The sequence below is a fragment of the Microcaecilia unicolor genome, unplaced genomic scaffold (assembly GCF_901765095.1).
Source record: "Microcaecilia unicolor unplaced genomic scaffold, aMicUni1.1, whole genome shotgun sequence".
Taxonomy (NCBI): domain Eukaryota; kingdom Metazoa; phylum Chordata; class Amphibia; order Gymnophiona; family Siphonopidae; genus Microcaecilia; species Microcaecilia unicolor.
The window spans coordinates 1-16,246 of record NW_021963524.1 but is presented as its reverse complement, the minus strand read 5'-3'; the positions used below and the strand labels follow the sequence as shown (position 1 = coordinate 16,246).

The window sequence follows — 16,246 nt, the reverse complement described above, 5'->3', positions numbered from 1 at the left end:
CTTCTTCTTCTTCTCACTCACTCCAGGTGACAATATAACAATTTTCCCAACTCTCTTTTCACCCTTTGCCCTCCATATGCCTCTTTGCTTTTTCTCTTTTCCCTGTGTCTTTGACTTACTCTTTCTGTAACAGGTCTCTCTTTTCTCATACATTGTCATCTTGCTTTTTTATATTTATATTTATTCACAATCTTGCTTTATGGCCTTAATGGAGGTAACAACAAGGCAGTTTTACAATTAGATTAAAATAAAAAAAACTAATTTACTTTAAAACATTTTAACACTGGTCAAGGACAAACAAAGTCATAACACTACGTTAGAGAAAGGAGTTGTAGAGCATAGTAGTTGGTTTGGGTAGGCAAACTGGATACATAGAATGGTCTTTATATGCTGTAATGTTCTCCGTATCTATTTTAAAAAACAGAAACATGCAACAGACCAGAAAGAGTCATATAAAATCTACATCCCAAAATCAGGAATCCAACAGTCCATAAGAAGCTTATGCAAATGAATAAATAAATAAATAAATAAATAAAAAGTTTCAGTCATATCTTGAATTTAATGACAATTATTCCAACCTAAGATCAAATAGAACAGAATTCCAAAGGCAGGACTATAAAAAAAAATGGTTTGCTGAGTAATTTCAAGTCACATATGAGTCGGGGGAAGGTATAATCAAAAAATTTACAGATTGTGACCACATGTGGGATGCAGAAAAACAGGAATTAAGAAATCTGATAAATACTTTGGAGCCCCAGTATAAAAGCTTTATGGCTCAATAAGAGAATTTTAAATTTTATCTGAAGGGAGACTGGCAACCAGTGCTGGTCTGCCACTAGTGGTATAACATTATGTGAACTTTGGCCTATTGTAGAGAGAATATGACAGAGCATTGTAAGCAAGTGAGAGAAAACTCAGCAGGTAACAAGAAAAGCCTTTGAGATAGCCATCTACATGCATGTTGTACGTGCAGGACATCAGAAACAGAAGGAATAGGAAGCCTTTTGCAAGGAGGACCTCGGCTGGTGGGGGGGTTGGGGTCCCCCGCCAGCAAAGGTAGGTGGGTTGGCGGCGGGAGAGGGAGTCGAGCGGGTCGTCAGCATGGGGGTCCAGGGCCCAATCTATGGGGGCCCAGGCCCCACATAGCTACGCCACTGCACTACAGTAAAGGCTAGATTTACTAAATCATGGTAGTGCACTTCAGGACATTGAGTCCTGAGCCTTGCATGCAGCAGAACACACCCAGGCCAAGATTCAAAACAAGTTATACATTCACAGGTAGCCACTGAACATATAACTTGCCTATTAGAGTTCTGGATATGGATAGTAATGGGCTGAAAATCCATTGAAATGAAAGACCGGGTCTGTGGCACAGCAAAGGTGAGCTGTCAAATTATCCTGATAACAGTGATTATCAGCAGCCATACAGATAAGCTGTATGTTTAGTTTAAGACTGCTAAATAGGTTATTGGATTTTACATATCCATATCTATCTATATCTATAGACAGGGTTGAAAACTGACCCACAGATTATAGATGGAAAATATGTGGAAACTTTACTATTCTTTTACCTGTCTCAAGAAAATATACTTGGGCTTTTGAGCTCCAGATTGCAAATATCTCTAGATCAGTGGTTCTCAACCTTTCTTCTGTTGTGACACACCTGAAAGACAAAGTTCATGTGTGTGACACATTACCCACTTACATTCACAGCCAAACTAAAAACAAATTCCTAAATATTTCACTGTTGTTAAAACTAATGCAAGTGAGATCAAAATATTCTTAAAACAGAAGTTACTTTATTTTAACTGTTGTTAAAATTAAAGGTATTACCTTTTGCTGTTTTTTTTCTCAAAGAAGTTTTAATCTATATTTACATTATCAATGGGGGTAGTGGGAAAGCAGAAATAGGGACCAGTTATAGGGATTTCAGATACTTGACTCTCTGGATCTCTGGTCTTCCGATCTTGCTGTCACAGATGGTTAATAAGGAAAGCACAGGCTTGTGGTCTATGCCAAATTTTTGGTGACACACCTCTCATCTCTTATGACCGCACTGTTTGAGAACACTGCTCTAGATTAAGTTGTGTTAAATAGAAAGTGACATGAAAAGGGGTAATCTGGATGATCAAAAATGTATTCAGAATGTCTCAATATATAGGAAAATCAAAAGGAATCCCACCATTAACACTCTCTGTTCTGCCCACAAATCAGGGTTGCCATCTCATGAAAACATTTTCTTTGCTGACGGCCTAGAAAGTGGAGTGACAGACATATATGGACTTTCTGGTATATTTCAGGACTCTCACTGAGCTACTGAAGCAGCCAAGCCATGGGCCCACTGACCACGTCATGGATGGGCGTGGAGGCGGCGTTCAGGTCCAGATCACTGACATGATTGCGAGGGTCTCCCCCCACAACAGCATTGGTAAGTGATATACTGTCATTGCACTCATACATCTACTATTACATACCATGGAGAAGTAGCCTAATGATTAGAGAGCAGCGAGCTGAGAACCCATTGCAGCAACTTGTGAGCAGTCACTTCACCCTCTACTGCCTTAGGTACAAGCTTAGTTTGGAAGCCCTTGTACTTGAATGTAACTTATCTTGAGCTACAACTGAAAGAGGCATTAGCTGAATCAGTGGCATAGCCAGACCTGACATTTTGGGTGGGCCCAGAGCTAATATGGGTGGGCACTAGGTGTGAGTAGTGTTTCTTTAATAATGCCTTAGAGTGCACTTGATGATGGATTTCTAAGTAAGCAGTCTGTGCAACAGCTCTCCTGCATTAACACAAACCACATAACTGGTTCATGGAACACCGACATTTTTAAATCGAGTGATTTTATCCCATATCTTAAACTTGACCAAATATGACTGCTATAAGGCAAACATGTCAATGGCACATATCCTTCAAACTTTGCTTTGTAAGAAATGCAAATGCCTGATTAAGCTGTATTCATAAAACAGGTAAATGCCTGACATCTAGAACACTACTTTATCCTAAAGCAAAAAAATAAAAATATATATTTTATTTACAGTTTGTTGTCTCTGGTTTCTGCTTTCCTCATCTTCTTTTCACCGTCTTCCTTCCGTCCAGCATCTGTCTTCTCTCTCTCTCTGCCATCCAGTGTCTGCCCTCTCTGTCGTTCCTTCCATCTACTGTCTGCCCTTTCTCTCTGCCCTTTCAATCCACCATTTGCCCTCCCTCTCCCATCCATCCAGGGTCTGCCCTCCCTCTCGCTGCCCCTTTTTTTCGGCCCCAAGTTCCAGCCTCATTATCCCACCGGCCCCTAGTTCCAGCCCCAGCCCACATCTCCTACCTGCCCCTCCTTTTCAGCCCCCAGTTTCAGCCCCACTATCCCACCAGTACCCAGTTTCAGCCCCTGCCCTTTTCTCCCACCAGTCTGGAGCTTCAGCTCCCAGCCACTTCTCCCTGTCCCCTTTTCAGTCCCCAGTTTCAACCCCAGCACTTTTCTCCCACAAGTCCCGAGCTTCAGCCCCAGCCACTTCTCCCTGTCCCCTTTTCAGCCCCCAGTTCCAGTACTAGCCCCCTTATCCCACCTACCCTCCTTTTCAGCCCCCAGTTCCCTTCATCCACATGCCTTGCATTAGGGCCCCCATTTTCAGCCCCAGACCCATTCTCCCACCTGCCCCAGGCATGGCCCCATTCTCCCTCCTGCCCCATTCTCCCATCTGAGCCCACCCCACCCAGACCCCTTCTCCCATCTGAGTCCCCCTCCCTGACCCAGTCCCCCCCTGCCTACCGGCTCCATCAACGGACATGTGACCCTCTTCTTCACCTGGCAGCTGACCCAGCCTTAAAAAAAAAAAGTCGGTGAAGTGCCTCACGTCTGCTCTGCTGTAAAGCAAGCAAATCGCCTCATCACATCGGCCCTTCCTTCACTGTGTCCCGCCCTCGCAGAAATAGGAAGTTACATCAGAGGGCGGGACACAGTGATGGAAGGGCCGACGCGATGAGGCGATTTGCTTGCTTTACAGCAGAGCAGAGAGAGACGCGAGGCGCTTCACTGACTTTTTTTTTAAGGCTGGGTCAGGTGCCGGGTGGCAGGGGAAGAAGAGGGTTGCATGTCCGTCGGAGGAGCTGGTGGGCAGGTGGGGACTGCGGCGCCAGCGTAGCACCCCCCCACCTGCTGACACCCAGGGCGGGGCAGACCGCCCCGCCTTTGGTACGAGGATGTTGGCTGGTCGGGGCTGGAAGGAAAGTGGCTGGGCCTGGGCTCATCCAAGCCCGCCCATGGCTACGCCCCTGAGCTAAATCCAAATAAATAAATAGACCTCCCATTCCAGGTAGGAATTTTAAGTACAATCAGCAGAATTAAAACAAGGACTAGAGAAACTCATATTCTAAAAGTAGCAGCAATGCCAAATGAACTAAAAAGCAGCCTATCCTTGACAGTTAGTAAAGCCTGTGTTACTCATCTCAGCTGTGCTTCTGACCTCTGGCCACTAAAGGTCATTATGGCAAACTCACTGTATGCAGATATCTATTATAGCTATCAATCTGTGAGGGGGGTTTCATGAAAAAAAAAAGAGATTACTATCCCCTTGAGCATATATGGAATTGAGTACTAATCTTACCAGATTCCTGAAGTTTCCTATACCTGAAAGCAAAATCTGAAATAGAGATAGCGATGTGTGTCTGGAGACCTAAATACAACCAGTAAGTAATGAAGCCTACTGTGCAGGGCCAACCCTGGAGTGGATTCTCCTGATCCCGGTCAGTGAAACCCATGGAGAGATTGCAGGACTGATCAGATTTTCTCCCAGCAATGACACTAGTCACCCCCATTTAGAGGATGACTGAAACCATTTTGGGTTTTTTTGACTAAAATCAAACTAGCGACTGAATTTTGTTGCTCAGTTTTGACTGAAACCAAAACAAGCCACCCCTCCTTCCCCTGAACAAGAGCAACTCCCCTCCCAGCCCCCCCCCCCCACCACCCATAGGCCTTTTCCCTGGGGCTTACTTTATCATTGTTGGTGGTCCAGTGGTGCAGTTGGGTAAGAGCGATTCCTACTCACTCCTGCCCCTGCTAGCTCTGTTGTCAAAACGGCTGCCACAACTTCAAGCTCCTTCCCTGACCTGCACCACTGGACCACAAATACTTGTATGGTAGGCCCCAGGGGGGTCCTATGGGTGGTAGTGGGGATCTGGCTGCTTTTGTTTGAGAGGGGCCCAGAGGTAAGCTGCTCCTGTTCAGGGTGGGGAGGAAGGGAGGGAGCAGGGTCTACATCAGTTTCAGGGACACCACACATTTTCAATTTCAGCTGAAAACACACTTGCATTTTTTTTTGTTACATTTGTGCCCTGCGCCTTCCCACTCATGGCAGACTCAATGCGGCTTACATGGGGCAATGGAGGGTTTAAGTGACTTGCCCAGAGTCACAAGGAGCTGCCTGTGCCTGAAGTGGGAATCGAACTCAGTTCCTCAGGACCAAAGTCCACCACCCTAACCACTAGGCCACTCCTCCACTCCAAATTTGCACCAAATTTGGATTTCAGGTCCGTTTCAGCATCAAACACAAAACCGAAATTTGGTCTGCCTCTTCCCCCATTTATGGGGATTTCTGATGCATCAGGAAACAAATTGGCTTCAGAAAGGGAATCAAAGTGAACCTAAAAAAAAAAGTTGGGTTGCAGAGGCCCACAAGACTGTTAGCTTCTGAGTTCCAGGGGTACCAAAACTCAGACTTGAGCTATCACAGTTCTAATAAAAAGAGGGGATTTTTACCTGCAGCAGAACAGAGCCCTTCCCCTCAGTCTGAAGCCAGAAGGAATCACAGAAGAACTTTCCTACAACCTCCTCATCAATAACTTGAGATAAAAGAGGTAAATCCCTGAACTGGGAAGAAGACAATTAGAGCCATTCAGCCCATGAGGGATTTCTGTCTGATGCAGGACTGTGCAAAAAGGTAGTTTCAACCTTTCTGAAACAAAGCCTTAATTAATATTAGATCTCTCCAGAAACTGCCTATCACAAATGTAACACCTCTTCCATATTACTTTGGGCCCCATGTGAACTGTGAGCAAAAAGCTTTTACTCATTTTTATACCTTTGGTAGCCAGCGTTGCAAAACTGTTGTATCTACATTGGAAGCTGACCTTAAAGCTCTCTGTCATATGTCTTTAATTATCTGACTGTTTATATTCTTGCCAATACACTGTTTATCTTAGTGTGTACAGTGAAGTCATGAGTACATTATAGTAAATCATTTGCTGTTGAATTCAGCCTGGAGTCTTCTACGATATGGGGTGCAAGGGTTTTGTCTACAGAGCTCAGGAAGCTGCTATATGTTATGATATCAGTTGACACCTATTAGCCAGTACAGGTCTCAGAATCCTGAATCCAGGTACAGGAGAACGTATTCCCACAATCCAAAATGTTTCATACCTGAAGGTGTACCAGAGCCTACCTCCTCCAGGGCATCATCAGTCACAGGGTTAAAGAAGAGGGCTGAGAGGCTACCCAACCTTCTCCTACAACTTTCTTGAATATAAAGGTGATGTATCTGGATGAATTTGTATCTAACATATGCACTACATTTGATAATGTCCTACTAATAGGGACATCAATTACACCTAGATAATCAGAATGACAGTAATACAAAATATTTACTTTTTTTTTAACTACTGGCAACTCACACAACCATTCAGTCATACCTCTCACAATAAAGGTCACATACTTGACCTATTAGCCTATAAATTTACAAACAACAACTTTCATCTAAGTAACCATACTTGGACTCAAACTCCCTGGTCAGGTCATAGTAAACTCGAGTTCTCCTTCTATTGGAGGGAAAATACAAAATCAATGAAAAATAAAAGTACTATGACTCCTCACAAAACTAGAGGAAAAATAAATACCACAACCTTCTGGTCTAACGTCTTGAACAATCCTGCTCTTCCTCCAGCAAACAATAATAACTTCATGATTAAATGGGATGACCTGTGCGATAATGTCTTAAATAAATGTTTCAAATCTACATCCAAACCAACCCAGAAACTTTCACCTTGGTTTAATCAATCTATCCTTCTTTTGAAAAGGAAATGTAGAAAACTGGAAGGAAAATGGGCTAAAGACAAATCAAATGAAAACAAATTAACTTGGAAAATTGCCATTAAAACATATAAAAATAAGATCAAACTTGCAAAACCTCAAAACTATAACAAAATACTCAGTGGTAATTTTCTTAATACCAGTAAATTTTTCAATGTGATAAAAAGCCTATTATCCACAAAAGAAATAATCACAATCACTGAGTCCCCACCAACAGCAGAGCAACTGGCTACTTTTTTCAAACAAAAAATAGTCAAAATCAGAGAAGGAGTACTCAAATTAAAAATCAACCATCAGAATATTTACGAAAAACAGTCAGACACACATACAGGAATAGCCACCAACAGAATCTGGTCTTCCTTCCAACTACCAATTCATGACACAGTAAAACATTACCTCCTAAAATACTCAACCTCACAATGCATACTAGACCCTTGTCCTAGTTACCTTATGAAGGAAGCTCCTAATATATTTGTTAATCTGCTTTAGCAGCATATCTCCTTCCTACTATTCCACGGCACCTTCCCTGATAACAAAGGCTCTATTATCCTAACACCAATACCAAAAAACAATCACCATAACTGATGTATCAAACTACAGACCAGTAGCCTCCATTCCTCTGATGATAAAGGCGATGGAAGGAATAAGAGCAGCACAAACTATGGACTACCTTTCACATTTCTCCCTACTACACAAATTGCAATCAGGTTTCAGTCCATGCTATAGCACCAAGACTGTCCTTACTACCCTAGTATCAAATTTCAGAAAAGAAATTAGCATAGAGTCTAAGATCTTAATAATGCAGTTCGATATGTCTAGCGCATTTGATGTAGTAGATCATAATATCCTACTAAACATACTATACAACTTTGGCATAAGTGGCAGTCCACAAATGGTTTCAAGGATTCCTGAAATCAAGATCTTACAAAATGAAAATGACAGAAACTTTATCCTCTTCTTGGTCACCGAACTGTGACATTCCTCAGGGCTCTCCACTATCGCCCATACTGTTTAATGTAATGATGTCACCACTAGGTAACAGACTAGAAACAACAGGATTCAAAACATTCATATATGCTGAGGATGTTACCATATACATAACCTTCAAAAAGAACATTCTAGACATCTTATAAAAGGCAAAACTTGGCTTAAATTTGATGGAAACCTGGGCCTCAGAATCCAAACTAAAGCTAAATAAAGAAAAAACTAAATTCATGGTCATTACCAAACTATTTTACCAAAACCACTACAACAGTTTCACAGTTGACAACACTTCATTCCCCATTGACAATAATCTGAAAATTCTAGATATAACTATAGACAAACATTTAACATTTGATACTCAAGTTTCCTCAGAAATCACAAAATCTTTCAGGCCTCTTTGGAAACTAAAAAGGATCAGACCCTATTTCTCATCAGAAACATTCAGACTATTGGTATAATCATTAACATTACCCCAATTTGATTATTGTAATGCCATATATGCTGGCTATAAGGAGTACCTGTTGACTAAACTCCGAACAGCTCAAAACACTGCAGCCAGGTTCATATAAAAAATCTCTCATTTTGAAAGTGCCTCTCCTATATTAATCAAACTACACTGGCTTTCCACCAAAGTGAGAATCATCTTCAAATTATGTACCTTTAGCTTTCAAATCCTAGACTGTATGGTACCATTAATAAACTTACCTCAAAGAAACGCTAAATATGAGGCAAGAAACTATCTCAGACTATACCTTCCAAATTGCAAAAAAGTGATCTACAAAACTGTCCACTCTACAGACTTCACTTACCTAGGAACCAAATAGTGGAACTCTTTACCACCCAAAAATAAGAAATATACAAGAATATACTAGATTCCGGAAAATCCTCAAATCGTTTCTATTCAAACAAACCCTCACAAAGAACAACCATATCTCAAACAATTATTACTCTACCATTAACTTTCTCTTTGCTTCATGTACAATTTCTCATTCATAATAGATTTTCTAAATGTTAAACATCCATAGCTATCCCAGTATGTTTATGATACTGTATTGTAAAATTGAATTCTTACAACAAATTACTTTCTTATGCCTTATTATTTGGTATGTATCCTAGACTGTTTATTGTAAGCCACATTGAACTCAACTTGTTTGGGATAATGTGGGATATAAATGTCACAATAAATAAATAAAATGTGATTGAAGCAGGTTTTGAAACTGCCTGAAATATTTCTGAAAGAAACAATCTGAGATTTCTACCCCCTAATATCTGCCTATGTATCCAGTTTCTTAAAGATCAAGAGGCTACACTAAATGCCAGCATTTCTGCTTAACTAGACCTGGGTGCAGCCTATGGGAATTTGAATTGATTTTCTGCTGCTCCCTAAAATGATCTCAGAGTTTAGTTCTCCACTTCTACTTTGCTATTCTAAAAAATCCTGGCTATGCCTTGCCTTCACACATCAGTTTACCTTACACGGAGTCAAGCATTGGTAAAGGAAGTCAGAAAAACAATTGTTAAAATGCTTCTATGTTTACCATTAATGTAGTGAATATTTTGTTTACACCCTCCAGATACACAAACCTGAATAATGCAGGGATGACCACTCCTGTCCTCCCTCAATTTGGATTGTCACACCCACACAACAACAGGACACAGTTTGCGGCCAACCTTTCCCTCCAGGGTCAAGATTACAGCAAGTATGCCACCCTCAAGGCTGTAGGTAAGTAAATAGATAGGTTTGCCCAGAATGAGGATGGTCACTAGAGATCAGGCATAGGCAACAGGACAGCTTAACTGCCATGAGGGAGCAGATTTTAAGAGGAAGATTTTCAGTCACAGTGCATCCTACATACCTGAACAATCCAGAAAAATACAAACACACTCCTACAGGAAATGAGATTTCCACCCCCACCAGCTCACCCCCCCCCCCCCCCCCCCCCCCCCCCCCCCCATCCTGGAACAATTTACAGCTCATAACTTCCCCACTGCAATCTACAAACATATACACACACATCATATCACATCATCCCTTTTGTTTCTCTCGCATACATCTGGGGCCGGGTGCATGGGTGTTAGATGTCTTAAGCAAACTTCCAGCTTCACTTCCCACCTCAATTAACTTTCAGGTTCCTAGAACCCCTCCCCAATCCCCAGATTTTGATAATTAAGCTCAACAGTCATGATCACCCCAACACCACTTCTCCCAAAACGATCTTGTGAAAATGCGTAATAAGATGCCATACATATACAGAAAGTCAATTTTTTATAAAGACATTTAGGCATGCCCTGCTGTTCGGATTAGCCATGCAAAGATATTCAGCAGCGCTGTGTGTGGAGACAGATTTTATCAGTACATGGGAGAGAAATTCACACGTGTAGTACTAGATTCAGTAAATAATGCCCAAATTTGGGTGCTGAAAAAATGAGTGCTAAGCGCTATTCTATATACCTGTGCTCCAAGTTGGGCGCCATCTATAGAATAGCTTGTAGTGCTAGGTTCCACGCCCATCTTTAGGCATAAGGATTTACACCCAACGGAAACTTAGTGTGAATCCTCACGTGTAAATTAGGTGTGAATCCCTCAAATTCTATAATAGTGCGTGCATCTTTAGTGAGCACTCCTAAACCTTTCATGCCCCTCCCATGGCCATGCCCCATTTTCAGTTGCACACTAAAACATTTATATGCACATCTATATAGAATAGTGCTTAGCAAGATGTGCACGTAAATCCAAATTATTGCCAATTAGTATCAATAATTGATTGTCACCCATTTATTAGCACTAATTGGCTCATAACTTAATTAAATTGTGCACGCAAATTGGGCTCACGCCCAAATTTGTTCACACAACTTTGAGCACCCTATATAGAATCTGGGGGATAGCATCTGAGTAGTGCGTGGAGAATTCCCATAGGATTTTACAAGAGGCACTGCCAATGATCAGCTTCTTGTAAAACAGGTACAGGACTGCACATTTGTTCACATACAGTGGGAGCAGTGATTTCAAACAACTGTACATGGGGAAAATATATGCAGCACTACCCCACTTAGATGTAGGAGCCAGCCATGTACTCATTCCCCTGCCACTCATCCCCAAGGCACCAACCCACCATCTGATCCCCCTGCATCCATACTGCCCCGCTCTCCAATCCCTCCAACTCCCTCGCCCTCCACCTCCTTGATCCCACTCCCTACTCTTACCGGAGGTACCTGGTGTCAGTGGCGTTCCTAGGCTGCCTGACACCGGGGCGGATCGCCGATGCCCCCCCCCCCCCCCCCCCCCCCCCAGTGAAATTACACCCTCCTCCCACCGGCGAAATTACACCCTCCCCCCAGGTGCATTTTTACCTGCTGGGAGGGTGCCGCACGCCTGTTGGCCGAGTCCGCTCGTTCCCTCCCTGCTGCTTCCTCTGCTCCGGAACAGGAAGTAACCTGTTCCACGCAGAGGGAGCAGCAGGGAGGGAACGAGCGGACTCGGCCAACAGGTGCGCGGCACACCCCCCAGCGGCGTGCACCCGGGGCGGACCACCCCTTGGTACGCCACTGCCTGGTGTTGTTCCTAGTCTATTAGTACCAATCTCAAAACTGCACCCGTGATCCCTTACGGTAGTCTCATGGTACTACCACTAGGGATTAGGCTGCTATATAAGGGAATAGATGCAGGGGGTGGGGGTGGGTATCAGAGCAGTATGCATATGAGGTGATTGGTGATCGGAGTGATATGAATGTGGGGGGTGGGATCAGAGATTGAAGCAGTATGGATGCAACAGGATGGATCGAAGGGGTTGCCTTTGGCCTTTACACCTGCCCCTCCAGCAGGCACTTATTCATACTTTGCGGTAGGTGTAAATACCAAAGTGGATCTTTTCTCATATCCATGCATATTCCCCTTGGAAAATGGAGAATACATATTGCTATGTTTGACCTATCTTAACCCCCTCTTCTCCACAAGCAATGCACTAACCATGCCCCCCTTGGTATTCAGACATGGTGAGTTTACCCACATGTAAATAGCACCCTTTCTGAAAATGGCTTTTATATGTGCATATCAATCTACATACGTTAACCTACTATTTACATGTGGGGATGCTTCTAAAATAATGGCCATTGTGTGCACTGCTGAATATCTGTATGCAGCTGTATGTATCACCTATACATATAGCCACTGAATATTGCTGTTTCTGCATGTAAGATATACATAGAAGCAGTGAGTATCAGTGCTGTACATGTGCAGTGCCTTTTTAGATAAGTCGTGGAAGTGGGAACATAGACGTTTCAAGGAAAATGTGTTTAGCCTGTGACAGATTATACAATAACACAGAAAAAAGCACTAAAGAGCCTTCAAGAGCGGAACAAACAAGAGTCCTTTATTTGATAGACTCGACACAGGCCGTGTTTGCACTTTTGTCAGGGGTCAATGCTGAGAAGAACCCTTGCTGAACATGAATAAATATTAAAAATTCAGCACTTTGCAATCCATATATGTGAAGGTGCTTCAACGTGCAGCTAAAGGTACAGTGAGAGCGCAGTAATTAACCCAACAGAAATAAGAACTGCAAAAGCACCGTGTGACTGCAATCGATTTTTTACCATGGTCAATGATCCAACCAGCCAAAAGAAAAAAAATACCAGGGTGTACAGGTAAGCAAATTGCAAAATTGATTTACCTCTGCCCCCCCCCCCCCCCCCCCCCCCCCCCCCCCCCCCCCCCCACCACCACCAGACCATCTAAAAGTCATCAAAAACGTATAGGAATAAATGGTGACTTTTCCGAAGAATAGCATGGTAAACGTTAAAATCCAGAACTTTCAAAAAGGGTGCCTATTAAGCCAAAAGCAACCATACAGGCAAACATGTGCTCCTACACAACTTGTAATTTAACATCCACGAGGTCCCCTGTGCATAGAAGCTGGCCATTTAGCACCTTCATGTAAAAAGGTCTAGCGGGAGCCTCTGGTGGCGGCAGTACTACATGTGTAGCGTTACACATAGGGGTGCAAAACATGAATGCTGTATGTTGAGTGACGTATGTATAGCACTATCCATAGCATTTGCTTTGGAAAACATATAGCTTCACGTGGTACGTAGGTGATCCCTTCTGGCAATGACCTGGCCAGCCATGCACCCATGCTGACCTCTCACATGCATGAGGAAGATGCAAGCCAGGAGCAAGAGGAGTTTCTCCAACAAGGAGAGTGACGACCTGGCCCTCCTGATCATCCAAAATTAATACTGGCTGTTCCTGGAGGGCAGGCACAGGGCATCTTAGGACACTGCAGGAAGGGTTTGGGAGAAGATCTGGCAAACACTGGGAAGGTGAGCAAACATGCTCAAAACCCCCCCACACCCATTTGAGAACTGGAAAAGTTACACAGGTACTGTGCTGGAGAATACACATATATTCTGCTGCTGACAGCTGAGGTCACAGCACAGTGGCAGGGTAGACAGTACAGCATCCCAGTGCACACATGTTGCCTAGGGCAGCTCTCATGTGCAAGAAGGCATTCCCTGCCCCCCTACCTAAGACACCTGTCCAGTGCATATACCTGCACCACCCAGCCCTGCCTAGTACTGACCAAAACAGATCGCCCTGTCAACCCCCATCCTCCTCCTCCTAATCCACTGTGATATGACTCCAAATGACACCTCACTCTGGGTAAGGTATGACAGATGGCCCCCATAGCAATAGCCACCCCCAGCAGGCTGCCCCCAATGTGTCACTCAGAGGAAGCATGTCCAAGGGAGCATCATCCCAAATGCACACAGCTCTGGGCCAATAGATGTGTAAGTATCGCATTCCTCTGGTGGCTACCCCAGCAGCCACCTCTGGCCCAGTGGCGTAGCCAATTGTGGGCTCGGGTGGGCCCAGGCCCATCCACTTTGGGTTCAGGCCCACTCAGTAAGCAACACATCTATAATGTGACTGGCAGGATTCCCAAGCCCCACCAGCTGAAAAACTCCCAACTGTCCCTCCTGCATACCTTTTAACCCTAGAACGCATATTGGGGGCCTTTAGGCCCCCATGCTTACATTTTGCTATTATCTGCAAAATTACTTTAGTTAGAATTTTGAAACTCAAGGTATTACTCAAGTATGTCATTGTTGATAATATCCAGTTGTTCATATAATTTTTTTTCATAGGCATTATGGTGTAACAATGCTTGTTTTGGTGAAAAACCTACATCTGTACGAATTGGGGCCTTTTAGGCCCCCGCTGTTTTTATCATGTTCTCAGAAGTGTTTGTGTCTCAAGTTACTTTATTTGTACTCAGTAATGCTGGTGGAGGGGCCAGGGTGTGGATAATAACATGTGAGGATGTCATGTGATTTTTGGAGGGAGTGATAAGGCCATGACATCACCTCAGGTCCTCTGAACACTGAGGACAGTATACACTGTGAGCTAATTGCTGAAGGACCTGTGATAAGATAAGCTGTTGAGAGGAAATCTGTTTCATTTTCTAACTCTAGTCAGCAATGGCACAGTCTTCCTCCAAGTGTCTGACTGACCAAGAGATTGAAGCGATTATGTTCAAAGCGATGATGAAAGTGAACTATCTTTGTCTGATGAAGAATATCTGCACCAGCTAATCAAACATCCTCATCCAGTGATTCTTCTGATGGATGAGAAGTGAATCTAGTGGATCCTCAAGAAGTGATAAGTAGAACATCCAAAACGAATGTTTTTTGGGACAGTAATCCTACATTAGGCGGACGTACTCCAATACACAATATTGTGAGACAGGCTCAAGGAGCTGTGGGAAGTCCCAGTTACTTTACCCCTAAGATGTATTCTGTACTTATTTTTTCTGACAATATTGCAGAAGAGGTCCTATTATGTTCAAACCTAGAAGGAAGACGTATCGCTTCAGCAAAAAATAAGTCCTGGAAAAATATCTCAAAAGAGGAACTTTATGCATATATTGGACTTTTCCTGCTGGCAGGGATGTCAAAAATCGTATGATGTCCCAATACGAGAATTATTTCTGGACCCACTTTCTGATCCACACTATAAGGCGACAATGTCAGTGGGCAGATCTGAGGAAATTAGAAGGATCATTCGCTTTGATGATAAGCGAACTCGTGCAGCGAGGTTTGAAACAGACAAATTAGCCCCTATCAGTTATATCTGGAACATATTTATCAAAATTGCACAAAACTTTACAATCCTAGTACTAATGTTACTGTAGATGAGCAACTTGTACCGTTCAGAGGACGCTTGCAAATTCATACAATACATGCCCAGCAAGCCAGCCAAGTACGGTATAAAAATCTCTGGATGTGTGATTCTGCAATTATTATGGCATAAATGGCGTAATCTACTGTGGCAAAGAGGTTGGTGCACCAGTACAGAAGGATCTGGGGTCTGAAATAGTCAAAACTCTTGCTGTTCCAATATTCAATTCAGGTAGAAACATCACCATGGACAATTATTTCACCAATGTTGAACTAGGCAATTTTCTGCTTGCAAAAGCTATTACACTTGTTGGTACTATAAAGCAAACAGACGAGAAATTCCAGCAGCACTCAACACAATCGTCAGCGAGCACTTATGAGAGTGTCTTTGGATTCAATAACAAAGCGACTTTGGTATCTTACAAGGCAAAGAAGGAGAACTCTGTAATTTTACTCAGTACCATGCATCACGATTGCAGTGTTGACAGCAATAACCAAAATTGAAACCACGAAATCATCCTGCATTACAATGCAACAAAGGAGGGTAGATAAAATGGATGAGATGGTGGGAGAATATTCGTGTAAGAGGCAAACAAAAACGATGGCCTGTAGTACTATTTTCACATATGCTTGATTGTAGCCAGCCCTAAATTCATTCATTATTTCTACAGAAACTCATCCTGAATTTCATGCACAGAGGAAGGACAGGAGACGCTTATTCTTGAAGGACCTTTGTCATGAATTGTAATACCTCACATGATAGAGCGAAGCGATTGAAAGCTTGCCAAAGAAACTAAAGAAGCATTGAAACGGTGTGGCGTACAGTTTCAGATTACTCCAGAGCAGGAGAAAGAAACGAAAGCGTGTTTCATGTGTCCAAGAAACATAGAGAGGAAACTGAGCGATATTGTTCCACTGTAAGGAAACTGTTTGCAAAGAACACTCTTCTGAAAAAATAAACATGTCAGAATTGTTTGGAAGACTAATATAATAGAAAAGAA

At 43.0% G+C, this 16,246-nt stretch overlaps 1 protein-coding gene across 1 annotated transcript in view; it reads left to right on the top strand.

The window, feature by feature from the left end:
* The window catches only part of LOC115459396 (protein shisa-9-like), a gene marked incomplete at its 3' end in the record, with an annotated part of 60,839 nt that extends 51,047 nt beyond the window's left edge, over window positions 1-9,792 (top strand). The window contains exons 2-3 of the mRNA XM_030189227.1: window positions 2,301-2,432; window positions 9,644-9,792. Of these exons, the coding sequence (XP_030045087.1) occupies window positions 2,301-2,432; window positions 9,644-9,792 (281 nt within the window). The remainder of the gene's footprint in view (window positions 1-2,300; window positions 2,433-9,643) is intronic.
* Between the last annotated feature and the right edge of the window lie 6,454 nt (window positions 9,793-16,246).